This window comes from Sardina pilchardus, chromosome 15 (assembly GCF_963854185.1).
Source record: "Sardina pilchardus chromosome 15, fSarPil1.1, whole genome shotgun sequence".
NCBI lineage: Eukaryota > Metazoa > Chordata > Actinopteri > Clupeiformes > Clupeidae > Sardina > Sardina pilchardus.
Window position 1 is genome coordinate 10,430,657 of NC_085008.1, and position 22,613 is coordinate 10,453,269.

General features: G+C 41.9%; 1 protein-coding gene across 1 annotated transcript in view; it reads left to right on the forward strand.

The window, feature by feature from the left end:
- The window catches only part of si:ch211-51h4.2 (uncharacterized), an 80,834-nt gene that overhangs the window by 8,057 nt on the left and 50,164 nt on the right, over positions 1-22,613 (forward strand). Inside the window, exons 4-5 of the mRNA XM_062555416.1 lie at positions 4,948-5,083; positions 10,756-10,821. Coding sequence (XP_062411400.1) covers positions 4,948-5,083; positions 10,756-10,821 — 202 coding nt within the window. The remainder of the gene's footprint in view (positions 1-4,947; positions 5,084-10,755; positions 10,822-22,613) is intronic.

Here is a 22,613-nt window from a genome sequence, read left to right on the forward strand (position 1 = left end):
CATGCCAGCCAGTGTATTATGCCCATAAAATGCTTGAAATTGATCACCTATCACTGTTAATGCATTTTTAAATAAAACCTTAATGCTAAAGGATTGGTTTATTACTGTCACTTGTATGTGTGGAGCACTATTTTCTGTGGTTAGATACAGCTTAATTTATATGCCAGGTTGACAGTGTCATCAGATAGGGTTTTAGCAATGCCCTGATATTCTATGATTCAATTAGGCGTTCCCGGTCAGCGTATACTGGCTGGCTTGTTGGGTTTTGATAAGAAGGCTATTAAAAAGATGGATTTCCCTGAGCAGAAAATGTGCAGCTGCTATCTGTTTTGTATTGTCTGCTAAAATGTGGATTCCAATAAGCAAGATATAGATATCCCATTTATCACGGAGAGACAGCACATATAACATCAACAAAAAAGAAAAAAATATATATATTTAAACTACAATAGACCATTTTATAGGGTGGTGCTCACCTAGGAGTGTCACACACACTATGCGTTCTTTTCAACCCATGACATGATACCAGAACATATAAGCGTTTTGATTTATTTTGATGATAACTCAACATTTAATAACAATTGTGATGTCTTGGACAAAGTCCTACAAAAAATATTTGATAGTTTCTCTTTTCTTTTTCTAATGCAGGTATTTAGTAATTGGAAAGTCAGTGATTCCAGTCAGTAGAGTTTAGAAATGTGCATGAAGCAACAATGCCTTTAATGCATCTGACCCCACAAGTTGTGCTTCCACAGCGACAGTCAAAGTTGTCTGATATTAAATGCTTGACCATTAAGAAGATAACTTATCTGGCAAAGATTGTTTGTTATACGAGTTTGTGAGTCTGTTCTTGTTCTCAGTTTTTAATCGTCTTTTTGTACATTTGTGTGACCAGAGATGAAACAGCAGCTTCATAAGAACATGAGTTTTTGAGTTACTAACAAACTACCTCCAAATTAACCTCACCACTTGTTTTTGAAAACTCACCCCAGATGTCACGGTGTATATATATTTGCTGTATGAAAGCATTTCAGTCGAAATTTGTTTTGAACCCAGCGAAAAGCTTCTCTATGAAGTTCAGTCTTTGAATATATGGATGAGATGCTGTCAGAAATCAGCCTTTGAGAGGCTAAAGATATCAACAATAGCACTGACAAAAATGTCAAATTAATGGGTTGTTTATTTTGTTTTGCAAAGAAAAGTGTATCATGGAAATACTTGATAATTCATGTGACAAGAACAAATGTCTCTGTTCAGGACTCTCTTTGATAATATTTCAAAATGGCATTGTTTAGAGTACGTTTCCGTGCAACTACACCTAATTTGTTCTGGGGATCACTCCCCTTCATGTGTGGATTGGTAGAAGATACTGTATGCTGACAGGTACCACAGGTAGAAGCCACTGTGAACGGCTTCACCTTGCCGACGTCTTATGTGCTGTGTACATTAGACCTTCTCAAACCATCTCGTCACATGCTACTCAGAAATATATTTTACACTTGAACATACCTGATGTCAGTTTATCCATTTAATCATGCACTGTAGGCCTAAGTCCTGAAATATGCAAGTATGAAAACTGGGGTGCAATTAAAGTGTACAATCTTCTCTTTCAATCTTTCCAATAAGTGTACAATATTGAAAGGATCAGTATAAACAATGAGAATGAATGGAGCAATGTATTTAGTACAATAAAGAAGAAGGGGTTCAAGCAGTGCTGTGTTCAGTGTTATGCCTGTTATTATCTAATAAGATGTCTAGACTTTTGTACCATAAGCTTTTTCCTGGGCCGGCTTCTGGTATTATATTGACACTTTCAAAACACTTTCTCCCTCTGAAACTAACCAAAAAAACTCCATCCTTTTCCAGGTGTTCGCAGGTGCAATGTGTTCAGACTTCCTTGTACATCCCTTAGAAAGCCAGAGTGCAGTAATGTATTTGTTCTGAACTGTTCTGGTGGAAAAACCTACTATATGTCCAGCTTTTTTAACTGCACAGCTTTTAGTACACACAACAAAGACCTGCACTTTAGAACTCTCCCTTTCAGACGTGACATGACAGTCATTGTTGTTTTGAAGAATGATTTCCCATTGAAGTTGCCAGAAAAGTTTGCCTTCCCCTACCTGGTTATTGTTTTCGTTACGTTTTCTCCACAGGAAGTCGTGTCAAATGTGTTTTTAAAGGGCTCCTGTGCTTGGCATGGTGCCAGGGCGCTGGTGAGTCCCCTGGTGGGCACCTTGCTGTGCCGCCTGGGCAGCTGCCTGTCTAATTGTTATTTAATGGGAGGAGGCACCTCTGACCAGTCTGGCAGGAGCCGTGAGGCTCGTTATTACACCTCCTCGGCTTTGGTGTGTTGGAGCTCATTAAGGGAAGGTTTATAGGGGGGCGTCATACCTTTTTCTTTCTCATTCTGTTCGTCTTTTGCTTTTTTAACCTCTTTCCCTCTGTCTGTCTCTATGCACCATCCCTCTTGCTCTCACTCTCTGCCTCTTGTTTTTCTGTCTTTTTCTGCTCTTTCTCTCTTTCCATCTATCCATCTATCCATCCCTCGCTCACTCGTTCGTTCGCTCTGTTTGAGTGTGATCCTCAAAGAAGAGGGCTGTGACAGGTGTGGGGATCTAGCATCTCTCCATCCTAATTACTTGGCTGTCCCTCTCCTGAGCAGATGGGCCCCCCTCAGAAATTAATGATTCTGCCATCTTCTTTCAGCGACATATTCCCCTGTCATCCGTACACTCAAGGTGCAGTAGTCTTAACTCTGTGTGTGTGCAGAAATTTAATTTGATTTCTCTGCCAATGTGTCATTACAGAGATTGCTGGCTGACTGACACAACTGATTTGGGGAGTTATTTGTCATTTTAATAGAAGGTACAAACTTGAGTGCCATTAGAAATTAGGCCATTGCTTATGTGTTCTCTGTTCCTTTTCGTCTCAAGATGAAGTGGAAAAGACATGCTAATTAGTCTAGTTTGGATTGCTATAACTAAATATTTCGCTGTAAAAAAAGTAGATACTTCCATGCATCTATCTCTATAATAAGCCCTGTCGGCGCTTAAGTAAACACAATCAAAATGGATTTGGATTGCAAGTTTCCCCATGCCCACAATAAACTGGCTCTGTTTTTCTCATGCGTAATTCACAGGTTTCCATTTGTAACAGAGGCTGAGTTCTCCTGTGTTCATCCACCTTTGTCGCTTTTCCGTTTCCATCATTCCCACTCTGCCTCTCTCCTTTCTTCTCTCTTTCCTTTCTTCTTCTCTCTCTCTCTCTCTCTCTCTCTCTCTCTCTCTCTCTCTCTCTTTCCTTGTCACTCTCTTACTCTTTCTCTCGTGTTCCATTTGCACTTCCTCAAATATATATGATGCAATTTCTTGTTCCTGAAGTCAATGTTTATGCCCAGAGCATTATCTAAGAAGGAGGAGCTCCCGATGAGAATTGGAGTAAACATTTTCAAGGAAAGAAGTCACGCGCTTAACAGGCGATAAATAGCACAGGCTCCAGTTGGAGCCCTCGTGAGCAGTAGGAGATATCTGTCAGCGCTGGGGGACAAGCACCAGGCCTTTTTTTTCAGAGAGGGAGGTTAGTTTCAGATGCCTGTGTGGAGCAGGCCTTCACTTGTGAGTCTGTCAGTCTGTCTGTCTATCAGTGATTTTACCATCGCCACCTTTTCTTCTCCTATCTGAAATCTCTTTATCTCTCCTTTCTCCTTTCTCTCCCTCGCTTTTCTTTCTTCATCTCTCCCGCAGTTTGTCATCGCTCCCTTTCGCTCGGCGCCGTTCACTTTTTCTTTTTCCCCCTTCGCTTTTTTTTTGCTGGCTCCCATGCCACGCTACACAGTCAGTTGTGATGGAACAGAAGTATGAGTTATGCCCGCTGTTCCGATATCCACCCGGCTCCTACACCTCTCTTATCTCTGTCCATATTCATCTCTCTGTGTTCCCTCCATCTCTTCCATTCATCTCCCAGAGTCCTCTCTCTCTCTCTCTCTCTCCCCCCGCCTAAACACCCCCTCCCCTAATTCATTATTTACCACATAAAAGTCCCATAAAGGCCCGGTGCATGGCAGCGGAGGCGGGCGGAGACGAGGTGCACTTCTCCGACGCGCCCGTGCGTACGTCGGTACGTCTGCCCAGTGGAGACGACGACCCGCGGGAGGGGGGGTGGAGGGGGAGGAGGGGGAGGAGGGGGAGGGAGAGTGATGCTCTGGCGTGTGGCGGACCTCCGCACTGCTGAGGAATGGCGCCCTTCATCCATTAGAGCGCTGAGGAGCTGACGGGTCTCTATCATCCTTCACGCCATTCATCGCCGCCGCTTATTGACTAAAATGTCCCTGTCACCGGGGAGAGGTGTTAGGGGAGGGGTGTGGGGGGGGGGGGGGGGGGGCAGGAGGAGCCAGTGATGGAGGGGAGCAGTGATGGAGTTTGAGTGGGAATTGGGAAAAGCTGTGTGTGTGTGTCTGTGTGTGTGTGTGTGTGTGTGTGTGTGTGTGTGTGTGCGTGCGAGCGTGCATGGTGGGGGGTGGGATAGAGTATGAACAAGCATGAAGAGGATGGAAGTTGCCCTGTTCTCTGTGTGAGCAGACACAAGGCAGTTTCACCAGTGTTTTGTTTCACAATGTAAACACTACCAGGAGAACAGATATGTTGTCAGCCACGATACATTTCACAACAGTTATAGGATGGTACAGATGTGTTTCAGTTAGAACAGTACATTACCATGCTTTATTGGTTGCAGCTTATCACAGACAAACACTGGTTGTTTCAAGTTAAACCTTGAGCCATAAACATGTTTACTGTATGTTACAAGGCATTTTATCCCAGGATTTATATTCATTTGTCTGGTCATTTAAGTGTAATGATTTTTTGTCATTCGGTTGTGTGAACAGAATCCATCAGAACCTGTATTCTTAGACACCCGTGTGAAGGTGGCCTTCTGTCCATTGTGTTGCAGACACTGGCCTCCTGCACAGAGATGCCACTGACCAGGAGCTCCAGGAGAAGCTGGAGCCCAATCTGCACGTGCTGGGCGTCCTCTTCCTCAGCAAGAACATGAGCCGTGCCTTCAACTTCATCCTCCTATTTCAGTTGTGAGTGCCTAATTGCTTTAAAAAAAATGTAGTTTGTGTTCCATTTAATATTGAACTCCACAGACAATGCATATACACTTCAAAGTGAAGATAAATTGATGTACTTTTTGGTCATACATAACAGCCCGAGAGCTTTTTTTCTAAACTTTCTACAAAAGAGTGATTTCTTTGTCCTCCCCTTAAAAAGATTATTGATTCGCACCAATGGCAGCTGAAAATAATAATTTATCTTTTTCGGAGCTCGGGCTGGCTAAAGTTAAAAGTTGAGCTACCTCATCTTTCTCAGGTCAGCACCTCTCCGGTGCTTGAACACTCTTCAGGTGAAGTGCTCTCCCTGTGTTTCCCTCTTCCCCCCTTTCATAAAGCGTTAGGCGAGGGCAACTTTCAGCCGCTGCCACTTAGTGACTTTCTAAAACAAATGGAGTGTCGAGCCCTTTTAGCCCAGATGAATCATCTGAAGGTAGGCCGAGCGTTTTTCTCGCCAGCAGCCCCATATGTTATCTCCTGCACCTCGGCGTATAGTGAACAATGCCAAGGTCACATGGGTGGGTAGAGTTTTCCGACGAGAGTGGCTCTGGGACTCAGGAGTCTAATCTACTGCAGACAGACCGCAGCAGTGCGCCACTTATCTGGGACCCCAACGCAAACTATCATGACCAAATGGCTCCGCAGCACAAAGCTGAAGTACACTCGGTTAGCATTTAGCGCTATACAAAAGAGCTCTCAGGCCGCAGCAGCGCTATACCTGTGGGTGTCCATTTAGCTTATGGTGTTACACTGAAGTGCGTTCAATTTCCACTATTATTGTATTCAGGTGAATTGCCTGCACATTTCAGTGTGCTACTTCAGTACACCTTCATGTACAGCTGTAATGCTGTACTCAAGTTCGCTTAGCATTTAATAGTATTGGAGTGCTTTCTGATATTTTTTTTGTATAGTTCTCTGCTCTGCCATTAGCCATTGAGGCAAGCTAATGATTGATTGCCTCAGCATGGATAACGGCACAGCTCACCCAGCACTATGGGTCCAGCTCATCACACGTGTGCTGTATTTAGCACTTTTGTGTTCTCATTCCCATTGCATTCTCAAGTCACACCACCTCTTGCGTTTAATCCCCTTTGATTGAAGTGATCCCCATGTCGGGGAAGATCTCTAATCTGACTGGAGTGTGATCTGTCACCTGTGCAGCAGTTGGACTGGTCCTCTCTTGCCTCGGTGATCATTGTAGTTCATGTGGCTACTGTTGGTAGGCCTACTAGTATCATTCCTCTCATGGTTTTACTCCATCCTACAAAAGAGAGCCAATTTGTTGGAGCTATTTTAGAAGGATGAGCTTTCCAGACACATTTTTTGAAATAGAGGGCATCATCAGCTACATTACATTCACATTTATTCATTCTGGCTCTGTCCTAAATGCCTAAATGGCTCTGTCCTAAATGCCTAAATGGCTCTGTCCTAAATGCCTAGATGTCCACTGAGGAAGGAAGATGCATTTAGAGCCACGCTCTCCTCAGAGGCAAACCTATAAGACTATAAAACTAGGTCTTAATTAGAGTTTTGTATCAGTAGCCCACCATATCTCTATTCTGTGATAATGACTGCCTAGAGTAACTATATTAGAATATTTTATACCACATATTCCCCACTTCTCCCTTTTGATTATCTTGATTATAATATTCTCCCGCACCAAAGTTGTTAATTTTATGATATTTTTTATCCGAAGCTGTTTTTCATTTGAAATTCATTGTTATTTTCCTCCCGTTTGCAGAAATTACATGAGTCACCCTTCTAGTCAGTGCCCCCGTGGGTGTGTTCAAATGGTGTCTCTAATTAGGGCCATGTTTTGTCATTTATTGTCATTTAGGCTCAAGTCATATTTTAATATTTAATGATTGGCACCCAGTTGTGCTTTGCTGATGACTTTTAATAGGCAGTGTTAAGCTGATGGGCACAGCAGTATCCTCCGTGAGACCAGGGTAGATCTCTGCCACCCACACATCTATGCCATTAGTCACCGCGAAAACAGACAGAGGCCTTGAACAACAGAAAAACTGTAAGTCCCCGTTTTCAGAGCGTGGAACACATAACCTAGTTTACACAACATTGATGAATGCTCAGAACTTGAGATTGTTGGGTGGTCAGCCTAACAATCAAGCAAATGTTTAACATTAATTTGACATGTTTTGGTCCATGTAGAAGTGCCATGCAAGCTGGGTACAAATGACACGACATCACCTTTTATATATCATTCATTTACGACATATGACATTCGTTTATGAACAAATCACCATTGGTCAACATTATCAGCTAGTCTTCAAAATCTGTTGAGCACATCACCTTTGGGATGTGGGGACATGCTGACATCAAAATTGAATTTGTAACATTTTGGAGTTGTAACACTATACAAGTGGCAACACAACACTCTTGCAATGGGGACAATTTGGCCAGAGAAGGCTGGAATGATCACAGGGTTAAATGGGGTTTTGAAAGCCACACTGCTAATCCCATTACTGCTCCGAGAGGGAGTCATCCTTGTCTGCGGGTTCACCATTACATTTCCAACAAGTCGTCCCCAGATGGATACTTCCCTCACAAAGAGCTGTAGTCACGTCCGGCCCGGCCCAGCTTGGCAGAGTGTAGGATTTGTACTTGTGTTCCGCACAGCGAATGTGTGTATTGAGCTGTTTTTTTATGAAAGGGCAGGGGATGAAATGTGAGGCCTTGTGGGAGCGGCACAAATTCGGGCTGGAATGAGAGTGGCGGGAGGAGTTTTCCTCTGTTGTGGAGAGCTCTGAGCCTGCAGGCCAGACTGCAGTCAGCAGCCTAAAGAGTGTGCCAGGTGTGGTCCGTTTTTATTCCCCTCATTGTATTTCAAAACCTCAGATGGCACAGAAAAACAAATCACTCAGAGCAAAGACACTGTCTGCTACATATTCAAAGTGTTGAATGCAAGAGTTTACAAATAGCCCTGATATTAGATTTTGCCCTGGGTTTTAGGGTATTGGAATGGTTTTACTTCCATCATTTCCCATTTATTAACCAAGGTTTATACACTGATTTTGCTAAATGTCTTCAGCTATGAGGTTAATAGACAGTTGCAGGCTAAACATGGGAATACATTTCTTATCTTCATTCTTCTTTTTGATTGAAGCATGCTGTGATTCAGATTTATCAGGCTGTTTGCCACTGTGGTTGAGGAGCGCTGTTTTTTTATTTGCATACAACATCGTCATACGGTTTAACCATAGGTGTGACTAATACTCTGTAAATTAGTGTGCATTAACTTGAAACGGATGTTGGCTATTGAGGCAATGTTTTCTTTAACTCAGATGTATTCAGAAGGATATTGAACCATAAGGGACACTCAAAGAGGCATCCTTTAGGCAGAAGACAAAACACATGACTCATGCTTGTTTTGCATGATTGGTCTAATCAATGGTGATATCAGTAGACTGCGTGACATGTCTGTCAGGGCTTACTGTTTCACTTGGCATCCCACACAGAAATGATGACACATGCTGTGACACTCAAAACACAGAAATGGTGTCATTTGGAAAATGGACGATAAACACGCACAGACAGGGTTGTTTTTCTCTGTATGCTCCTTACAGAGTGCAGGTATGTTGTTCTCCATTACCCCTATCAGGCGCAAGTCACTTATGTTTATTCGTGGATGAATATGTGAGAAGGGAAAATGTTTGGAGCCTATCAGTGATGACCTTGAGAGACTGGGAGCTGTGCTGTACGTTGCAGGCATACAAATGGGACAAGCATAAAGACCTTTGACGTTCCGGGCTGTGTTTAACACGCTCGTCATGGGTCTTCATCTCACATCTTGACTTTCAAAAAAAAAGACACATCGTCGGAGTCGATAACCGGCTGCCGGCTGGCCGAGTGTCCTTCAGCCGCAGATATGCTCAGGCACTCCATTCCTTTTTTTGCACTGAGTGGTCTGTGTAAATGTAAATCTCCTGCCCCATAGTCATGCGGATGAAGGTCAGCTCGTGTAATGTATAGCGCCGCGCCTGCGCCGCACGTATACGCGCAGGGCGCCCCCTCCAGTGCCACCAGTGGTCACCTCCACGGGCTGCGGAGAAGGGCTCCCAAGTGCGGGGTGACTCATCAATTTTTTAAGGACGCAAAGGTTAATGAAAGCCGGGAGATTGAGTGCATTATCAGCCCTTGGCCTGCGTTGTCTCGCGCGGAGGTAGGACGTAACCTTGGAGGACGCAGGCACTAAGTAGGTTTTTAATCCTCTCCGTGCCCCCAAAGACTGCCAGGGAGTTGAATGTTATTTATATGTGAAATGTCATTGCTATCGTAACCAAGTTTTTTCCCCCTCCATCCTCGCTGCCTTTCTTTTTACCACAAAAAAATAATGGCTCGGGCAGTCAGATGCATTCTGCAGGGGATGACGAATGGAGCATTACTCTGCTGACTTCATTTTGTAGGTGGCATTATTTATAACATAGGCGTTTGCATAATGAGTTTTTTTCCCCTCTTCGTCTGATCAAGGTTGCCCTAACTTATCCGCTGCCTTATGCTCCGTTTTGAATAATTTTTCAGTCATTTTTCTGCTAGCACTAGCGCTTGCCACAAAAATGACTATTTTTAAAAATAAATATCTCTCTGTCTTTCAGAAGTGCTCTGAAGGAGGGAGAGAGAGAGAGGATGGAGTCAGGAGTACTCTGACATTTGTGCGCTTCTCTCAGACCATAGAAAGCACTGAAAGACCTTACAGACCGAGAAAGGCTCTCAGCGAAAAGGTCTTTAGCAATCTGCCGCATAATGTCAGCTGTATCACCCCCACAACACTGGTCAAGTCTGCCAATGGCCCGAACCTTGTTATCAGCATTTAGACAGGTTTCACTAACATATAGCCAATCGATGCTCCCTTCATTGTGTTCAAGTGGCCAGGCGATCGATCTGCGGGCTTGTCCGTAAAGTCTCTCCCCACCTGCCTGTCCACAGTGTCTCTGCTGCATTGTCTATCAGACGGAGCCCTGCTGTCTGCTCTGCTTAAACGCAGACGCGAGCCAGACTCTACGCCGGTCTATCTGCAAGACCAGCAGCTCAGCAGCTCAGATCTTGGTGTTTGAAGCCATCATTTTTCTTCCTTTATTTTGTGTGGGAAGCAGCAGTCCTGCGTGCGTGCAAAGGGTTCCCGTACGTCAGCAGTGACATAACAGCATTTTGGAATGCATGCTTCTGCTCTCTGGCTAAAGCATGTGTAAGAGGGGTTAGAGGAGGGGCGGGAGGAAGAATAGTCAAACTTTTGTTTTTCTTTTATGTATCCTTTCTCACTCAGGGCAAATATGTGAATAGCTGGTCATCATCTTTTGGAGAATGTGTCTTTCCTATCATTGCAGTGTGCTAATCTAATTCATGGTTTCAGTTTACTTACAGACAATATGATATAGTTGGCCCATGTTTTTATTTGTAGCATATTTCGTATCTTTTAGTTTATCTTAATGATTTTGATCTTTTGTGACTTGTCCATTGTTTGCTTATTGTCTAGATCTAAATAAATCAACACACACTTTTCTGATGAATCTACTTTAGGTGTCACGCTGTGAGTGCTCACTGCAATTTTGTGTGTGTATGTATTTATGAAAAGCCATTAAAGTATCTCCTTGTTAATGCTATTTGACACCTGATTAATCTTTCTGCAGCATCTCCATTGGAATCAGCTATGTCCTGGCAGGCAGTGAGGCCTATGCTGCACTCTTCCACATCAGGTGAGCTGACGTTCACATTTAGATTTAGTCTTAATAGGTTATTTGTCATTCTGTCATTTGCAGCCTGTCCATATAGATAGTAGGTACTGTACATTCAGAATCAGATAACAGGTCCGGTCCAGAACCTGGCAGGTCTTTTTCACGGCGTTATTTGTTTTGTGTCACCTATGATTTGTTATTTTGTCATTTTGTTTGTTTATGTCTTGGTGTCACGGGTACGCTGGCGACTATGCCACTTCAACTAGCATCTTTTTGTCTTATGTTTCTTGTTTGTTGGTTTGTTTGACAGCGCTTTGGTCAACTGTTGTTGTTTTTTAAATGTGCTATACAAATAAATTGACATTGACATGTAATCACCTGTACAACAAGGTCCGGCTCTGAGCTCTGACGTGGAGGTTATTTTTTGAAGTACTTTTTAATTAGTTGGTCTTGGCTTGTTGACAGGTGGACATATTTCTACAAATTACTTTCTGTATTTTTTTTCGGTTGGAAATGAAGCTCTCTTAATAGTGTAGCCTAGCATGTTGTTTGCTATGACGTTCATATCACGTATCGTAATACTGTATTTGGATCCCTCAAGTTAGTTTAGATGGGAATTAATTGAATAAATGAAGAACCTTGTAAAATAGATATGCTTAGTGGTGTTTGGGAATCAGTCGTATGACCTAGAGGCTAGCAGGAAACCTGGAGTTCGGCTACAGGAATGATAGACCCTCACAACACAGGCTGCAAGAAAGGCCTGGCAATTACCTAAATGAGCTCTCAGGAGGGAGACTCAATTAAGCCTTAAGTGGCAAATTATCCATTTAGTTCTAATGAAATTTACATACCTTCGTTTCAATCTGGTGAGTGTAAGTCAGGTTAGGGGTAATGGGGGATAGGCTCATTTAGTGCCGTATTTGGAACCTGACGTAGAGATGGGGTTGGATTCCAAGTAAACATCTGATTTCACTTAGTAGTATATATAGATAAACTATACTATGTAACTATTATATATATATATATATATATATACATATATGAATGATAATGTATCATATCAGATTTATGAGAATATCACATATTGACTTCATTTTTTGTGTGCATTATGCATTGTTATTGTGGCACCAGAAACAGAAATCCACAACCTGTTAAACAATTTTCTCTGGCCATGCGCATTTTGCAAAGGCTTTGGTCTCTCTGTAATTTCATGTCATCAGGTTCCCTAAAAGTTCCCATTTAGTTAAACAGTTTTTGTGCTGGCCCCTGAACATTGCATTGAGAGACACAGGGACTCATTACCGGAAATGTGCTCATTAAATCTTGCCCAAAGGGTGTGAGACACAGTTGAATTTCTTTTCCTGAAAGAGCAACAAATGTGGTCTCCAGTGGTTTTGACGAGATGGGGGGAAAAAACACTACAAACTGTAAAAATAGTGAATGCTGCTGAAGGACACGGTTCAGATTGAGGTCAAAGTCGAGCTGTTTTCCTACCTCATGCAAGAGAGTGATGTTGTGTGTTTCATATCTGGTTACCACGGCAGCTGGGTATGGCACTGGCCCACTGGTGGCTGGGGAGACCCTGAGCCAGCCGATGCCTGGGTAACCTCAAACAATCAAACTAATTCCCTCTTAATTCACCAAAACCTCAAGGCAAGAGCTTTCAACAGCCTCAAGGCTCTTGGTGCCTTTTTTTGATGGCCATCATCATTCTGTCCAAGTCTAAGACTGAAAACAGAGAATGAATAAACACAAGTCTGGTGTTCCCTCCAAGAAGAGCATACGGTGTCGTAATTCAATTAGGGAGCAGCTCTAATTGCAACCTGGGCCGGCTTCTCTGCTGTTGATTTGAGTCTGTCCTTCAGTGAGTCGTACATCTTCATTCCTGCTGCTGTGTTTATCCTCTCTCTCCAATGGGTGTTTATTAATGCAGACTAAATGGGCAAATCGTAAATGTAACAGCATATGGCCAGGGAAAGCAGCGCTGATAGAGGCAGCACTGAAAATGAAAAAAAAAAAAAAAATTTTGACTTGATCTATTGGATCTATTTAGCAAAACTCCTACGTTTTTGGCCTGAGCCTCGAAAGCCTTTCTCAGGTCTTTATCGCCCAATAAGAAATTGCATCAACAGATCCCAATTTTTTTCCCCTCCCTGTCTGACGCCGTTGGTGCATATTTACAAACGATCACAGTGTTCCTTTGCCCTTGAATTACATGTAGCGTGTAATGCTGCAGTTTTTCATTTTAATTAAAGGACTCCCGGCCTCTCTATCGAAGAAACACTCTTAAGGCAAACTCAGGGATGAGAAATTGTACTCAATTATCCAACAGGGGAGATCAATTTGTATTCTCCATAGCCAAATCATTTCAAAAGATACATAGCGGGGAATAATTAAAGACTCTATCAAGAATTGTTATCTATCACAGCTTTGAGCTGAGGTGTTGCCAATGATTCTTCTTTTCCCTCATTCGTTGAGTATCAATTGAGGAAGTGTTTAATGGAAATCACGGCTAATGGGTTGTTTTTACTCTTAAACCAAGTAATCTTTTTTGAGCCCAGGGCCCTATGTGTCTTGATTTCTGATGAAAGTCTTGCTAGCATGACTCCTCAGGTCTTTTGGTGATATACAGTTGGTGGCCATGTTGGGCTGTTAAAGTGACATTTTCAGTTGGTGGTCCAATCACAGAATGACGATGTGAATTGGCTAGGAGGGCAGCTTTTCTCTTGACAATGATTGGAAGAAAATACCAATTGCTCTTACAAACATGTTTCTAAATGTAGCAAATTATATTTCATGAATTGCCTAATGAATGAATGTTCAAGTTCACCTCATTCAGGCATACACATTGCATTGACCTTTGTCTTTTGGTGAAAGACAGGGAAAAACACTCTCTCTTGGCCATTACTGTCAACCAGTCCCACGTACACTTGCTGGTCCTGATATTGATTGCCAAACATATGCACTTTCCAAACCAGGGGTGCGTTTTCCAAAAGCATAGTCAGCAACTATGTCAGCAGCAGCTTACATGGTTGGTAAGTATGATACAACTGTTTTTTAAACTCAAAATGTTAAACTATGGTGGTGCAGCTTACGTAGTCCGATGCATTGTTAAGCTAAAAATGTTTCCCAAAACCATAGTTCCAACAAAAAGACATCACTGACGGCACTGTGTGCAAATGAATCATTATGAATAGATTTAGGTTTCTGGTTGATATTTACACTTCTAACCACCATACATCCATATTTTAAAATGCCTTAGGCAGAAAATACATAATTTCAAAGTCAATTTGCAAAGTCACACACGTGCAGATAATAATGTAAGGTGCACACTTTTGATCAGTCACTACATACAAATAAATATTACTTGAAACTTCTGTGATATCAAGTTACGTAACTAATCAGATCCTTCATTGCAATTTAGCTATGTAAAAAAAGAATGCAGACATCTGGGTAAAAGAGTGCAAATGAGATCATTGTGGCTAATAAGTAAGGGATAACGGCCGACGAGGTGACCGGTTCGATGGAAATAATGGCTAGGTGGAGGTCTAGAACTCCGGCGACGTGCGAAGCACGGAGACGGAGTTACCTCCGCCGTGCCATTATTTCCATCGAACCGGTCGACCTCGAAGGCCGTTATCCCGCTTATCTCCCGTTTGCATTCATAACCTGTATATTTAGAACATCGTTTTATTCCACCGTTGCGTCCGTTAACATCGCTAAAACTGTCTTGACTGTGGGACTACTTTCCGCCACATATCAACTTTCTACTTGCAGGACAAAACTGCCGTTACTAGTTCTAAATGGATAGTTGCTATGGCCAAAAGCCAGTCGTTAGTTCTAAATGGCTAGTTGCTACGACCAAAAGCCAGTCGTTAGTTCTATCTCTGCCGTTGTCAAGGGGGCATTTCCCAGGATTCTGATTAACTTTAACTTTGAAAGATCGCTACTTTTATAGCCTACATGGCATCCAACTAGCTACAATCCACCTCCGTCATATGCTACAATGTTACTATGGTTCTGCACGTCTGTATTTCAGCTTGGATGCAACGTGACAGTTCATTTAAACTTAGCAACGAGTTTGGCGAATTAATATTCAAGTGTGATACGGGAACTACTTCAGAGGTAGCAGGTTATACGAAGTTAATGGCCACCCCATCAGCCAATCAGAGAAGAGAATTCCATTGTTGAGGGAGATAATGCCTGATCAACGTTCCAAACAAAGTAGCAAAACAACCAGGTGAGATAGTCAAAGCGGCATTAGCACGCTAGGACATTTGGGGAACTGTATCACTCTCAACTGGATGTTACAGAAGAGATGAGATGCGCTCTCTCTCACAACATGTTGTGAATGATTGTGGTCGCCAATGTTTTGTGACATCAAAATAGTCACCTGCCAAAACGTGTTGGGAACCTCTGATGTAGCCTTTGATTTTAACATTGGCATGGAGTTGGGGAATAATATGATTTGCACAACGGGTAATATTGTCGTCAAAATCCCTATTTAACACAGATTCGAACTAGTGGACAGGTGATTATCATTAGCTGCACACTGCAGACTGTCATCAGCCTTAACGCACTGCGCCAAAGAGGAGACAGCGTAAATTAGTGAATATAGGGTAAATAACAATAGAATATACAGCATAAGCTCAGCCTGAATCAATGAACCAATGAATTAATTTGATGACCCTGAATTAAAAAACAAACAAACAAAAACACGATGATTCACTGATTAAACTAAGGTAGCCCATCATTAAGTTATTGGTGTGCTAGTCCACGTATTACTATGCGTCATTAATCACCTTAGTCCAGACTACTAAAGTTTGGAAAATATCATGGTCCAAACTGACAAAGTACTATGTAAGTAGGACGACGAAACAGTCGTAACTTAGATGTTGGTTAGTTGAGCGATGCATCGTACCATGTTAGTAAAAAGATCTCCTCAGTAAAGCGACCTCCTTAGTTGTATGCAAAATGCACCCCAGAATTGGAGTGTCAGTATATTGCTGCGCCATTTGTGACCCTTGTGTTTATTTGTAGGATTAACTGATCTGTGTATTTCATATCATCCTGTATTTATGAAGAATCGTCACATGAGTTTCCCACTGAACAGAGCTTTGAGCTTGTGTGGCTCACTTGATAGAAGGATGTGGTTGCAGAGCCAAGAGAATGGGGACAATTCTCAAGGAGCAAACACACATGGGTAAAAATATGGCCCTGTAAAAGTGGGCCTTCTTATGCTACGAGGCCCTTAAAATATTTAAATCTGTGAGTGTTGAGGTAATGGAAGTATACTTGGGATTTTGTTTCTGTGACATTTCTGGTCTGTATGCAATATGCATGATATTTGCTTTTATATTACTGTGTAATGTATTTATAACCTCCATAAACAGCATGATAGAATCATATTGCGCCGTAATTTATTTATAAAGCTGAATAGAATGTGATGTTGTCAGCATCTGCTGGATGTTATTTGTCTAAAGTTGATCGTCTGACATACACTGTTATGAGTTTATGAGCTCATCTGAAAACATTGCATAGGGCATTATATCGCTCGAGTCTATAAGTGTTTTTAGTGCATTGACATTTCCACCGACTTTATAATGTAATACCCTCATGATATAATATGTGAACTGAATTTTGCATTTCTGTGTGGCCATCATCTTGCACTGAAATGACTATTTTGTGCCGGTTTTTCATCCGTCGGTGAGACGTGTAGACGTGTTGTGCTGGTAATGGTTGGCTATGAATGTGCATTTTAATGGGAGATGAGGGATCCTGATGAAGCCATGATGACTGGAAGCTTGTCCTCCCCCTTGTGATGTCACTTTGGTGTGGCGTCGTCTCCAGCGTGGGGCGATTAGGTTGTCACAGACAAATGTGCGCTGTCACAGTTCCCATCTGGGCAGGGACACTCTCATTTCACACTGCTCCCTCTCTCCCTCTCCCTTTCCCTCCCTCTCTCTCTCCTTCTCTCTCTCGCCTCCCTTTCTCTCTCTCCCTTTCTCTCTCTTTCTCTCTCTATCTTTCCCCCTCTTTCTTTCTTGCTTTCTCTGTGCCTCTCTCCCTTTCACACTCCCTCAGTCTCAGCCTTTCCTCTTGCTCTCACTCTCTTTTTCTTTTTTGTTTTCCTCTCTCTTCATCCTGTCTTACTCTTCTGGCTCCCCTCTGTATGTCTTCATTTTTCGCCGTCTTTCTTCACCCCTTCCTCCATCTCTTTTTGTCTTTGTCTTTATCCATCTCTCTGCTTCAGCTTTGTCATGACCACCAGAGAAAATGGCATGATTAAGTCATAAAGAGATGTGAGAAAATGCAGGTGTGGTTTATTCATTAACTTCTCTCCTCTGTCTGAGAAATATTCAGGATTGTGTGTGTGTGTGTGGGGGGGGGGGGGGGTCGGGGTTGGAGAGTGGGTAAGGGTCACAGAGGTCCCCTCCTGTATGGAAATAGCTGGACAAGTTGATGATAGCTGGAGATATGAATTATCACTGGGTAGAATTGATCTGTGTCAGAATTGAAACCATTAAATATTCATGTGGCATTCCAAAATATTTATTTATGGATGTTTTTGGAGGAAGGAACACTTTGATGTGGTTGCTAAATGTGGCAGGCTGTCATCAGTGAAGTAAAAAAAAAAAAAGAGTTCTCGGTGTGATGTTTATGATGTTCAGTACATTTCTATTTTTGAGGTTTGCTTTGAAATGTGCATTCGTTAAATATGTCCATCTCATTCCATCCACTGCACACTGGGCTCCTGCAAGTGATATTGTAAAAGGGACGTTTCTGTGCCTCAGCTACATCTCTATTGGGCTCATCACTTCAAATAAAATGATCAAAGTAAAACAGCAAAATTAAATCAGTGCGGCTCATTTCAAAATATGAAGTTGTCATGGGCAGGTTATTTGCATTAAATGCACTGCAGATGATACAGGTTGGAATGCAATGAATAATGAGTAGATGATTTACAATTAATGCATGTTAATTACTTTAATTTGTTCATTTGCACAATTTACTTTGTTTTGTGCATGCAAGACTAGAATGATACCATAGGCATGAATGAGAATGAGAAGAGAGCAAATAATTAATTGTATTCAAATGAATAAATTGTGAAATATATACAGCGCATTCCACTTTTATTGGCACGCCTGGTAAAGATAAGTCAAAAAGGCATACTAAATAATCTTCAGGGGATTTATTTTAGTTTCGCAATAAAACAACTAGGAACACAGTAGCACTTTTGATCACTGAAAAACCCATCACAAGTGATCTTTGAAAATATCTATTTGTAGGCAGGCAAAAACCTACAGGAGCCTGATAAAGAAAAAACAGAAAAGTGGTCAGATGGATTTAAAGGGTTTTGCACCTGAAATCTTCAAATGTAAATGGCTGCCGTTTCTAAATGCTACTGGGACTTTGTGTAGAATTGTGTTCTATGGTCAGATGAAAAGATTTTGTTTTCAACAAACATTCAAGGTGGATTGAAGGTGGAACCCCATGCCTACAGTATAACTGTGGTGGAGGGTCTGTGATGTGGGTCTGTCTCTGGGAACCTCATCAGGGTTCATGGTATCATTAACTCCATGAAATTCCTGAGCATTTTAAATGAAAATCTGGATCCCTCTGCCAAGACACTAAAAGTGGGTCATGATTGGATCATCCAGCAGGTCATTGATCCAAAATGTATGTCCAGGTCTACACAGACCTGGTTTACTGTAGGTCTGCACATGATTTTGTGTACTGTACACAAAAGCCTGTCTCTGCCATGCTTATCTCAGTTCCCTCACCCGAACTACATAGGAAACCAATGAGATGAGCTTTAGAAAGTGGATGCCCAATAGAGGACCTAGATATCGGCATGATCTGGAGATATTGTGTAAAGAGGAATGCTCTCAAATCCTAAAATGACTTTATGAGATGTTACAAAAGAAGACTAAGAGCTCTGTGGTGGGCAAAGGGAGGCTTTAAGGCAGGGGTCGGCAACCCAAAATGTTCAAAGAGCCATTTTGGACCAAAAAAACAAAAAACAAATCTGTCTGGAGCCGCAAAAAATGAAAAGCCTTATGTAAGCCTTATATGAAGGTAACACAGGCTGTAAGTGTATATTATCTATATTAGCCTACTATCAAAATGACTAAGTAGGCTACAACGAGGCTACATAATGAGCTTTCATGATTAAATGTTTTTCCCTACAGCGCATCTCGGAGAGAATGACACACCACGTGACTAGGCTACTCCGCTGGTGCTTTAAGTTCAACTTTGTGTAATCACCGTCCGTGAACCGTTGTTTTCCACGTTTTAATATCTCTCAGGTTGCAACAAAATTTCTCCAGAAGTAGGCTACTGCAATCGCACTTTTTCTCTCAGTCCCAACTGGGTAGTCGGCTGCAAATGTAGCATGCCTTCCCTGAAAATGTCTTTCTAAATGTCTCTCTTTTTGTTGTTCGCCAACTTCTCATTACAAAGCAAGCAAACATGCAGGCAATCCTTCCGCAATGGCAATGAAAGCAAATGATTCGGTCCATTCTGCCTTAAATTTAAATTGAAATTGAAATTAAATTGAAATTGAAATTGAAATTAAATTCTCTGATCTCATCGGCTATCTTTCTCTTTTTCCCTTTGGGATCCATGCCATGGCCATGCTGACACCCGCCGGTTTGTTTACAACCACAGCCACCTGCATGGCACGGCGCCGCCCTGAAACGTGTGTCGCAGGCTATCAAATCTTCGTTGACAGAAATGTTGAACTTTAATATTTATTGTGCACATTTTTACAACATTGGAAAACGTTAAGAATGTTTGTCCTGATACAGAAACCATATTAAAACAAACAAACAAAAATCCCCCCATTCATTTTCATACATTTTTGAAGACGATCAGGGAGCCACCAGGGTTGCGCTAAAGAGCCGCATGCGGCTCCAGAGCCGCAGGTTGCCGACCCCTGCTTTAAGGGATAAATTCAGTGGTGCTAAAAGCCGTGTTTGTGTGTGTTTTTTTGTTTTTAAAAAATGTGCTTTATTTTATGAAGTCCTTGTTCCAGAGTATTTACATGATGAAGTACAGTGTAACAATGAATCAATATGCAATATCTCATTCTTGTCCATGCATGATGTGTTTTTGTGTACCTAACTTTGGAGATGGAACAAAAGTGGCTATGGGGTGAAGTGTGGGACTCTTGACACTCTAACATTAAAGGGATAGTTCGGGTTTTAAGACACGAAGTTATATGGGTTCCCTGTCAGCAACGTTGTGCATCAGCACTGACTTACCCCTCGACAGCGTCCCATGAGCCGAGATCCAGCCGGTTTTTGATCGTTTTTGATGCTGAAGAAAGTAGTCCGGCAAGTTGCTGGGGCACCACAAAAACGTTGTCCAGCTGTCAGTAGCGCGCAGTGATAGGAATCAAGAAAAATAGTGCCAAGTGATAACGAGGTTTGAATTTTTCCTGGACAACTTTTTTGTGGTGCAAATATATCACTCTTTTGAACGCATATGGTTTTGAGAAGAAAAACACTTTACTTTCGTGACCCCAGCAACTTGCCGGACTACTTTCTTCAGCATCAAAAACGATCAAAAACCGGCTGGATCTCGGCTCACAGGACGCTGTCGGGGGGGTAAGTCAGTGCTGATGCACAACGTTGCTGACAGGGAACCCATATAACTTCGTGTCTTAAAACCCGAACTATCCCTTTAACTTATTTATTGAGGTTCTGCTCAAGGCAAGTGCACGTGGGAAAATTAAAGGTTAACAGTCACCTAGTATATAAAACAACCACTTTTGTTGATTTCTAATACAATCAATTCATCAGATTGATAGATAATGGTAAAATGCTGTATGTATTAACTGAATACATTGACTTTCCTTTGCTTTCCTTTAATGTTGTATTTAAAGTTATACCTCTTTTAGTATTGTATTCATCTTTACTAGTGGTGCCAATGTGGTGGGCACTGTCTGTATTACACGAATCATTGGGATAATTATATTAAGAGCACTAATTCCTCATTTCTGTGCACAAATCAAAAATTTAGTCAGAATTGTAAATCATTTCCTCAATATTTATCGCCCGGTTTATTTCTCCCTTGTTCTCCTGCAGGGCTTCATATTTGTGATCCTCCTCTGCCGTATGTGTCTAGTAAAGTCACTCCAGTGCGTCCTCTGGCTGTCCTCTGGGTGGATTTGAGCTATGCAAAATATTGTCTCCTTCTCATTTACATATCAAATGACACCTGGCAGTTTGTTCTTGAATGCTTGTGTTTTTATTTCCCCTGAACTGCTCTCCACTGTGCCACTGACATTTCCTTCAACCTGGAACACTCGCACAGATGGCCACAGATGTTTCAGCACTATGTTTTGGGCACAATCAAAAGGCAGAAGTAAAGATGCCGGTCCGTTCAAACAAAAAAACAAGTTATGTTCTCTTTTGTTGTGGTTTAATGAGTCCTTTTCACCATCAGAGGGGATTTTGAAACATATTGAAGAAAATGTTGCCAGACATACTACTAGCAGTGTTTCAGATGTTATGACAGTTGACAGCTGAGCTAACATAACAAATGTTGGAAATGCACTTGTGATCCAAAAATGTTCATCCAAAGTAAGAAAAAGGTAGACCTGGCACATATCCCCTTTCATATGCATCATAACTGAACATCCCATAAGCTCTTTGAAATGAACAGGAGTCAGAAATTGGCTCTTGTTTATGAGCTGTGGCCTTGAGAGGTCAGATGAAGAGTATTATGATACATTAGTGTCTTTACTTGTACGATTTTGGCTTTGGCTGAGACGTACATCGATTGGAACAAATGCCCTCAGGGAAATTTATTTGCCTTCCAAGTGTATCTATAGTGCCCTTGATACTTTGCCCAAAGTGAATGTGAATGCCGAACAGACATCTCAAGATAAGATCTTGTCATAACATTTGCAGGCACTGCAGTCAGACCGCAGTCTGATCGCAAATCTGCTGGGACGTAATTAATCAGTTGTGCTGAATAAACATGCCACTCTGTTTGGTAATTTTATAGTCGCTCAAGTGCAGTGACGCTACTCCAATGAGGGCTCACACTCTGCAGTTTCTCTGCGCTACCCGAACAAGAGAGTATTAGAATAATCTAGAAATATGTATATATTATTCTGCTAAATTGCGTGTACACATAATTTGTATAATTTCCGAACAGTGATCCATTCCGGGCCAAGTGGTAGTATGGCTGCATCTCTACCAGAAGTAGTGTGAATTTCATGATTGTAATTCACACGCTTTATTTGGATCAGGTATTAAAAGAATGTTAATCATCATCACTTTGAGGTGGCTCGGTTTGAAAATATGAACAGATCTTAAAATGGCGCGGAGCAGGAGCACTGAGTCACTATCATTAGTAGTGATTGTTGAAACTGAATGGTCTCTGTAATGAGCCTCGCCGGTGTAAAATTAGACATGTGAACACATAACTGCTGTTCATCATCAATTATCTCTCACTGTTTGCTGTTTCCATGCTAGATCATAACAAGTGTCCGTTTTTCTCTCTATACAAATGCCTTAGAATAGATGAATGTGGAGATGTTTCATATTGATGTAACACAGCAGACCATGAGACTGACTGAATCAATCAGACAGAATGAAACACACTTAAAGCAAGGACAAAGAAATCAGTAACAAAAGTAGGAAAACAGAGAGAGAACACTTCTTGGCAAACCGTCCCTGCTGTGGAAGTTACCAGAATCAACGGCGAAAGTGTAAATTCGTTGTGAGCGCTGCTAGCTGTGCCACTAATCCCGGTGGTATTTCTCTGTAATTGCACTGATCGCATTGGAAAGGTAATTT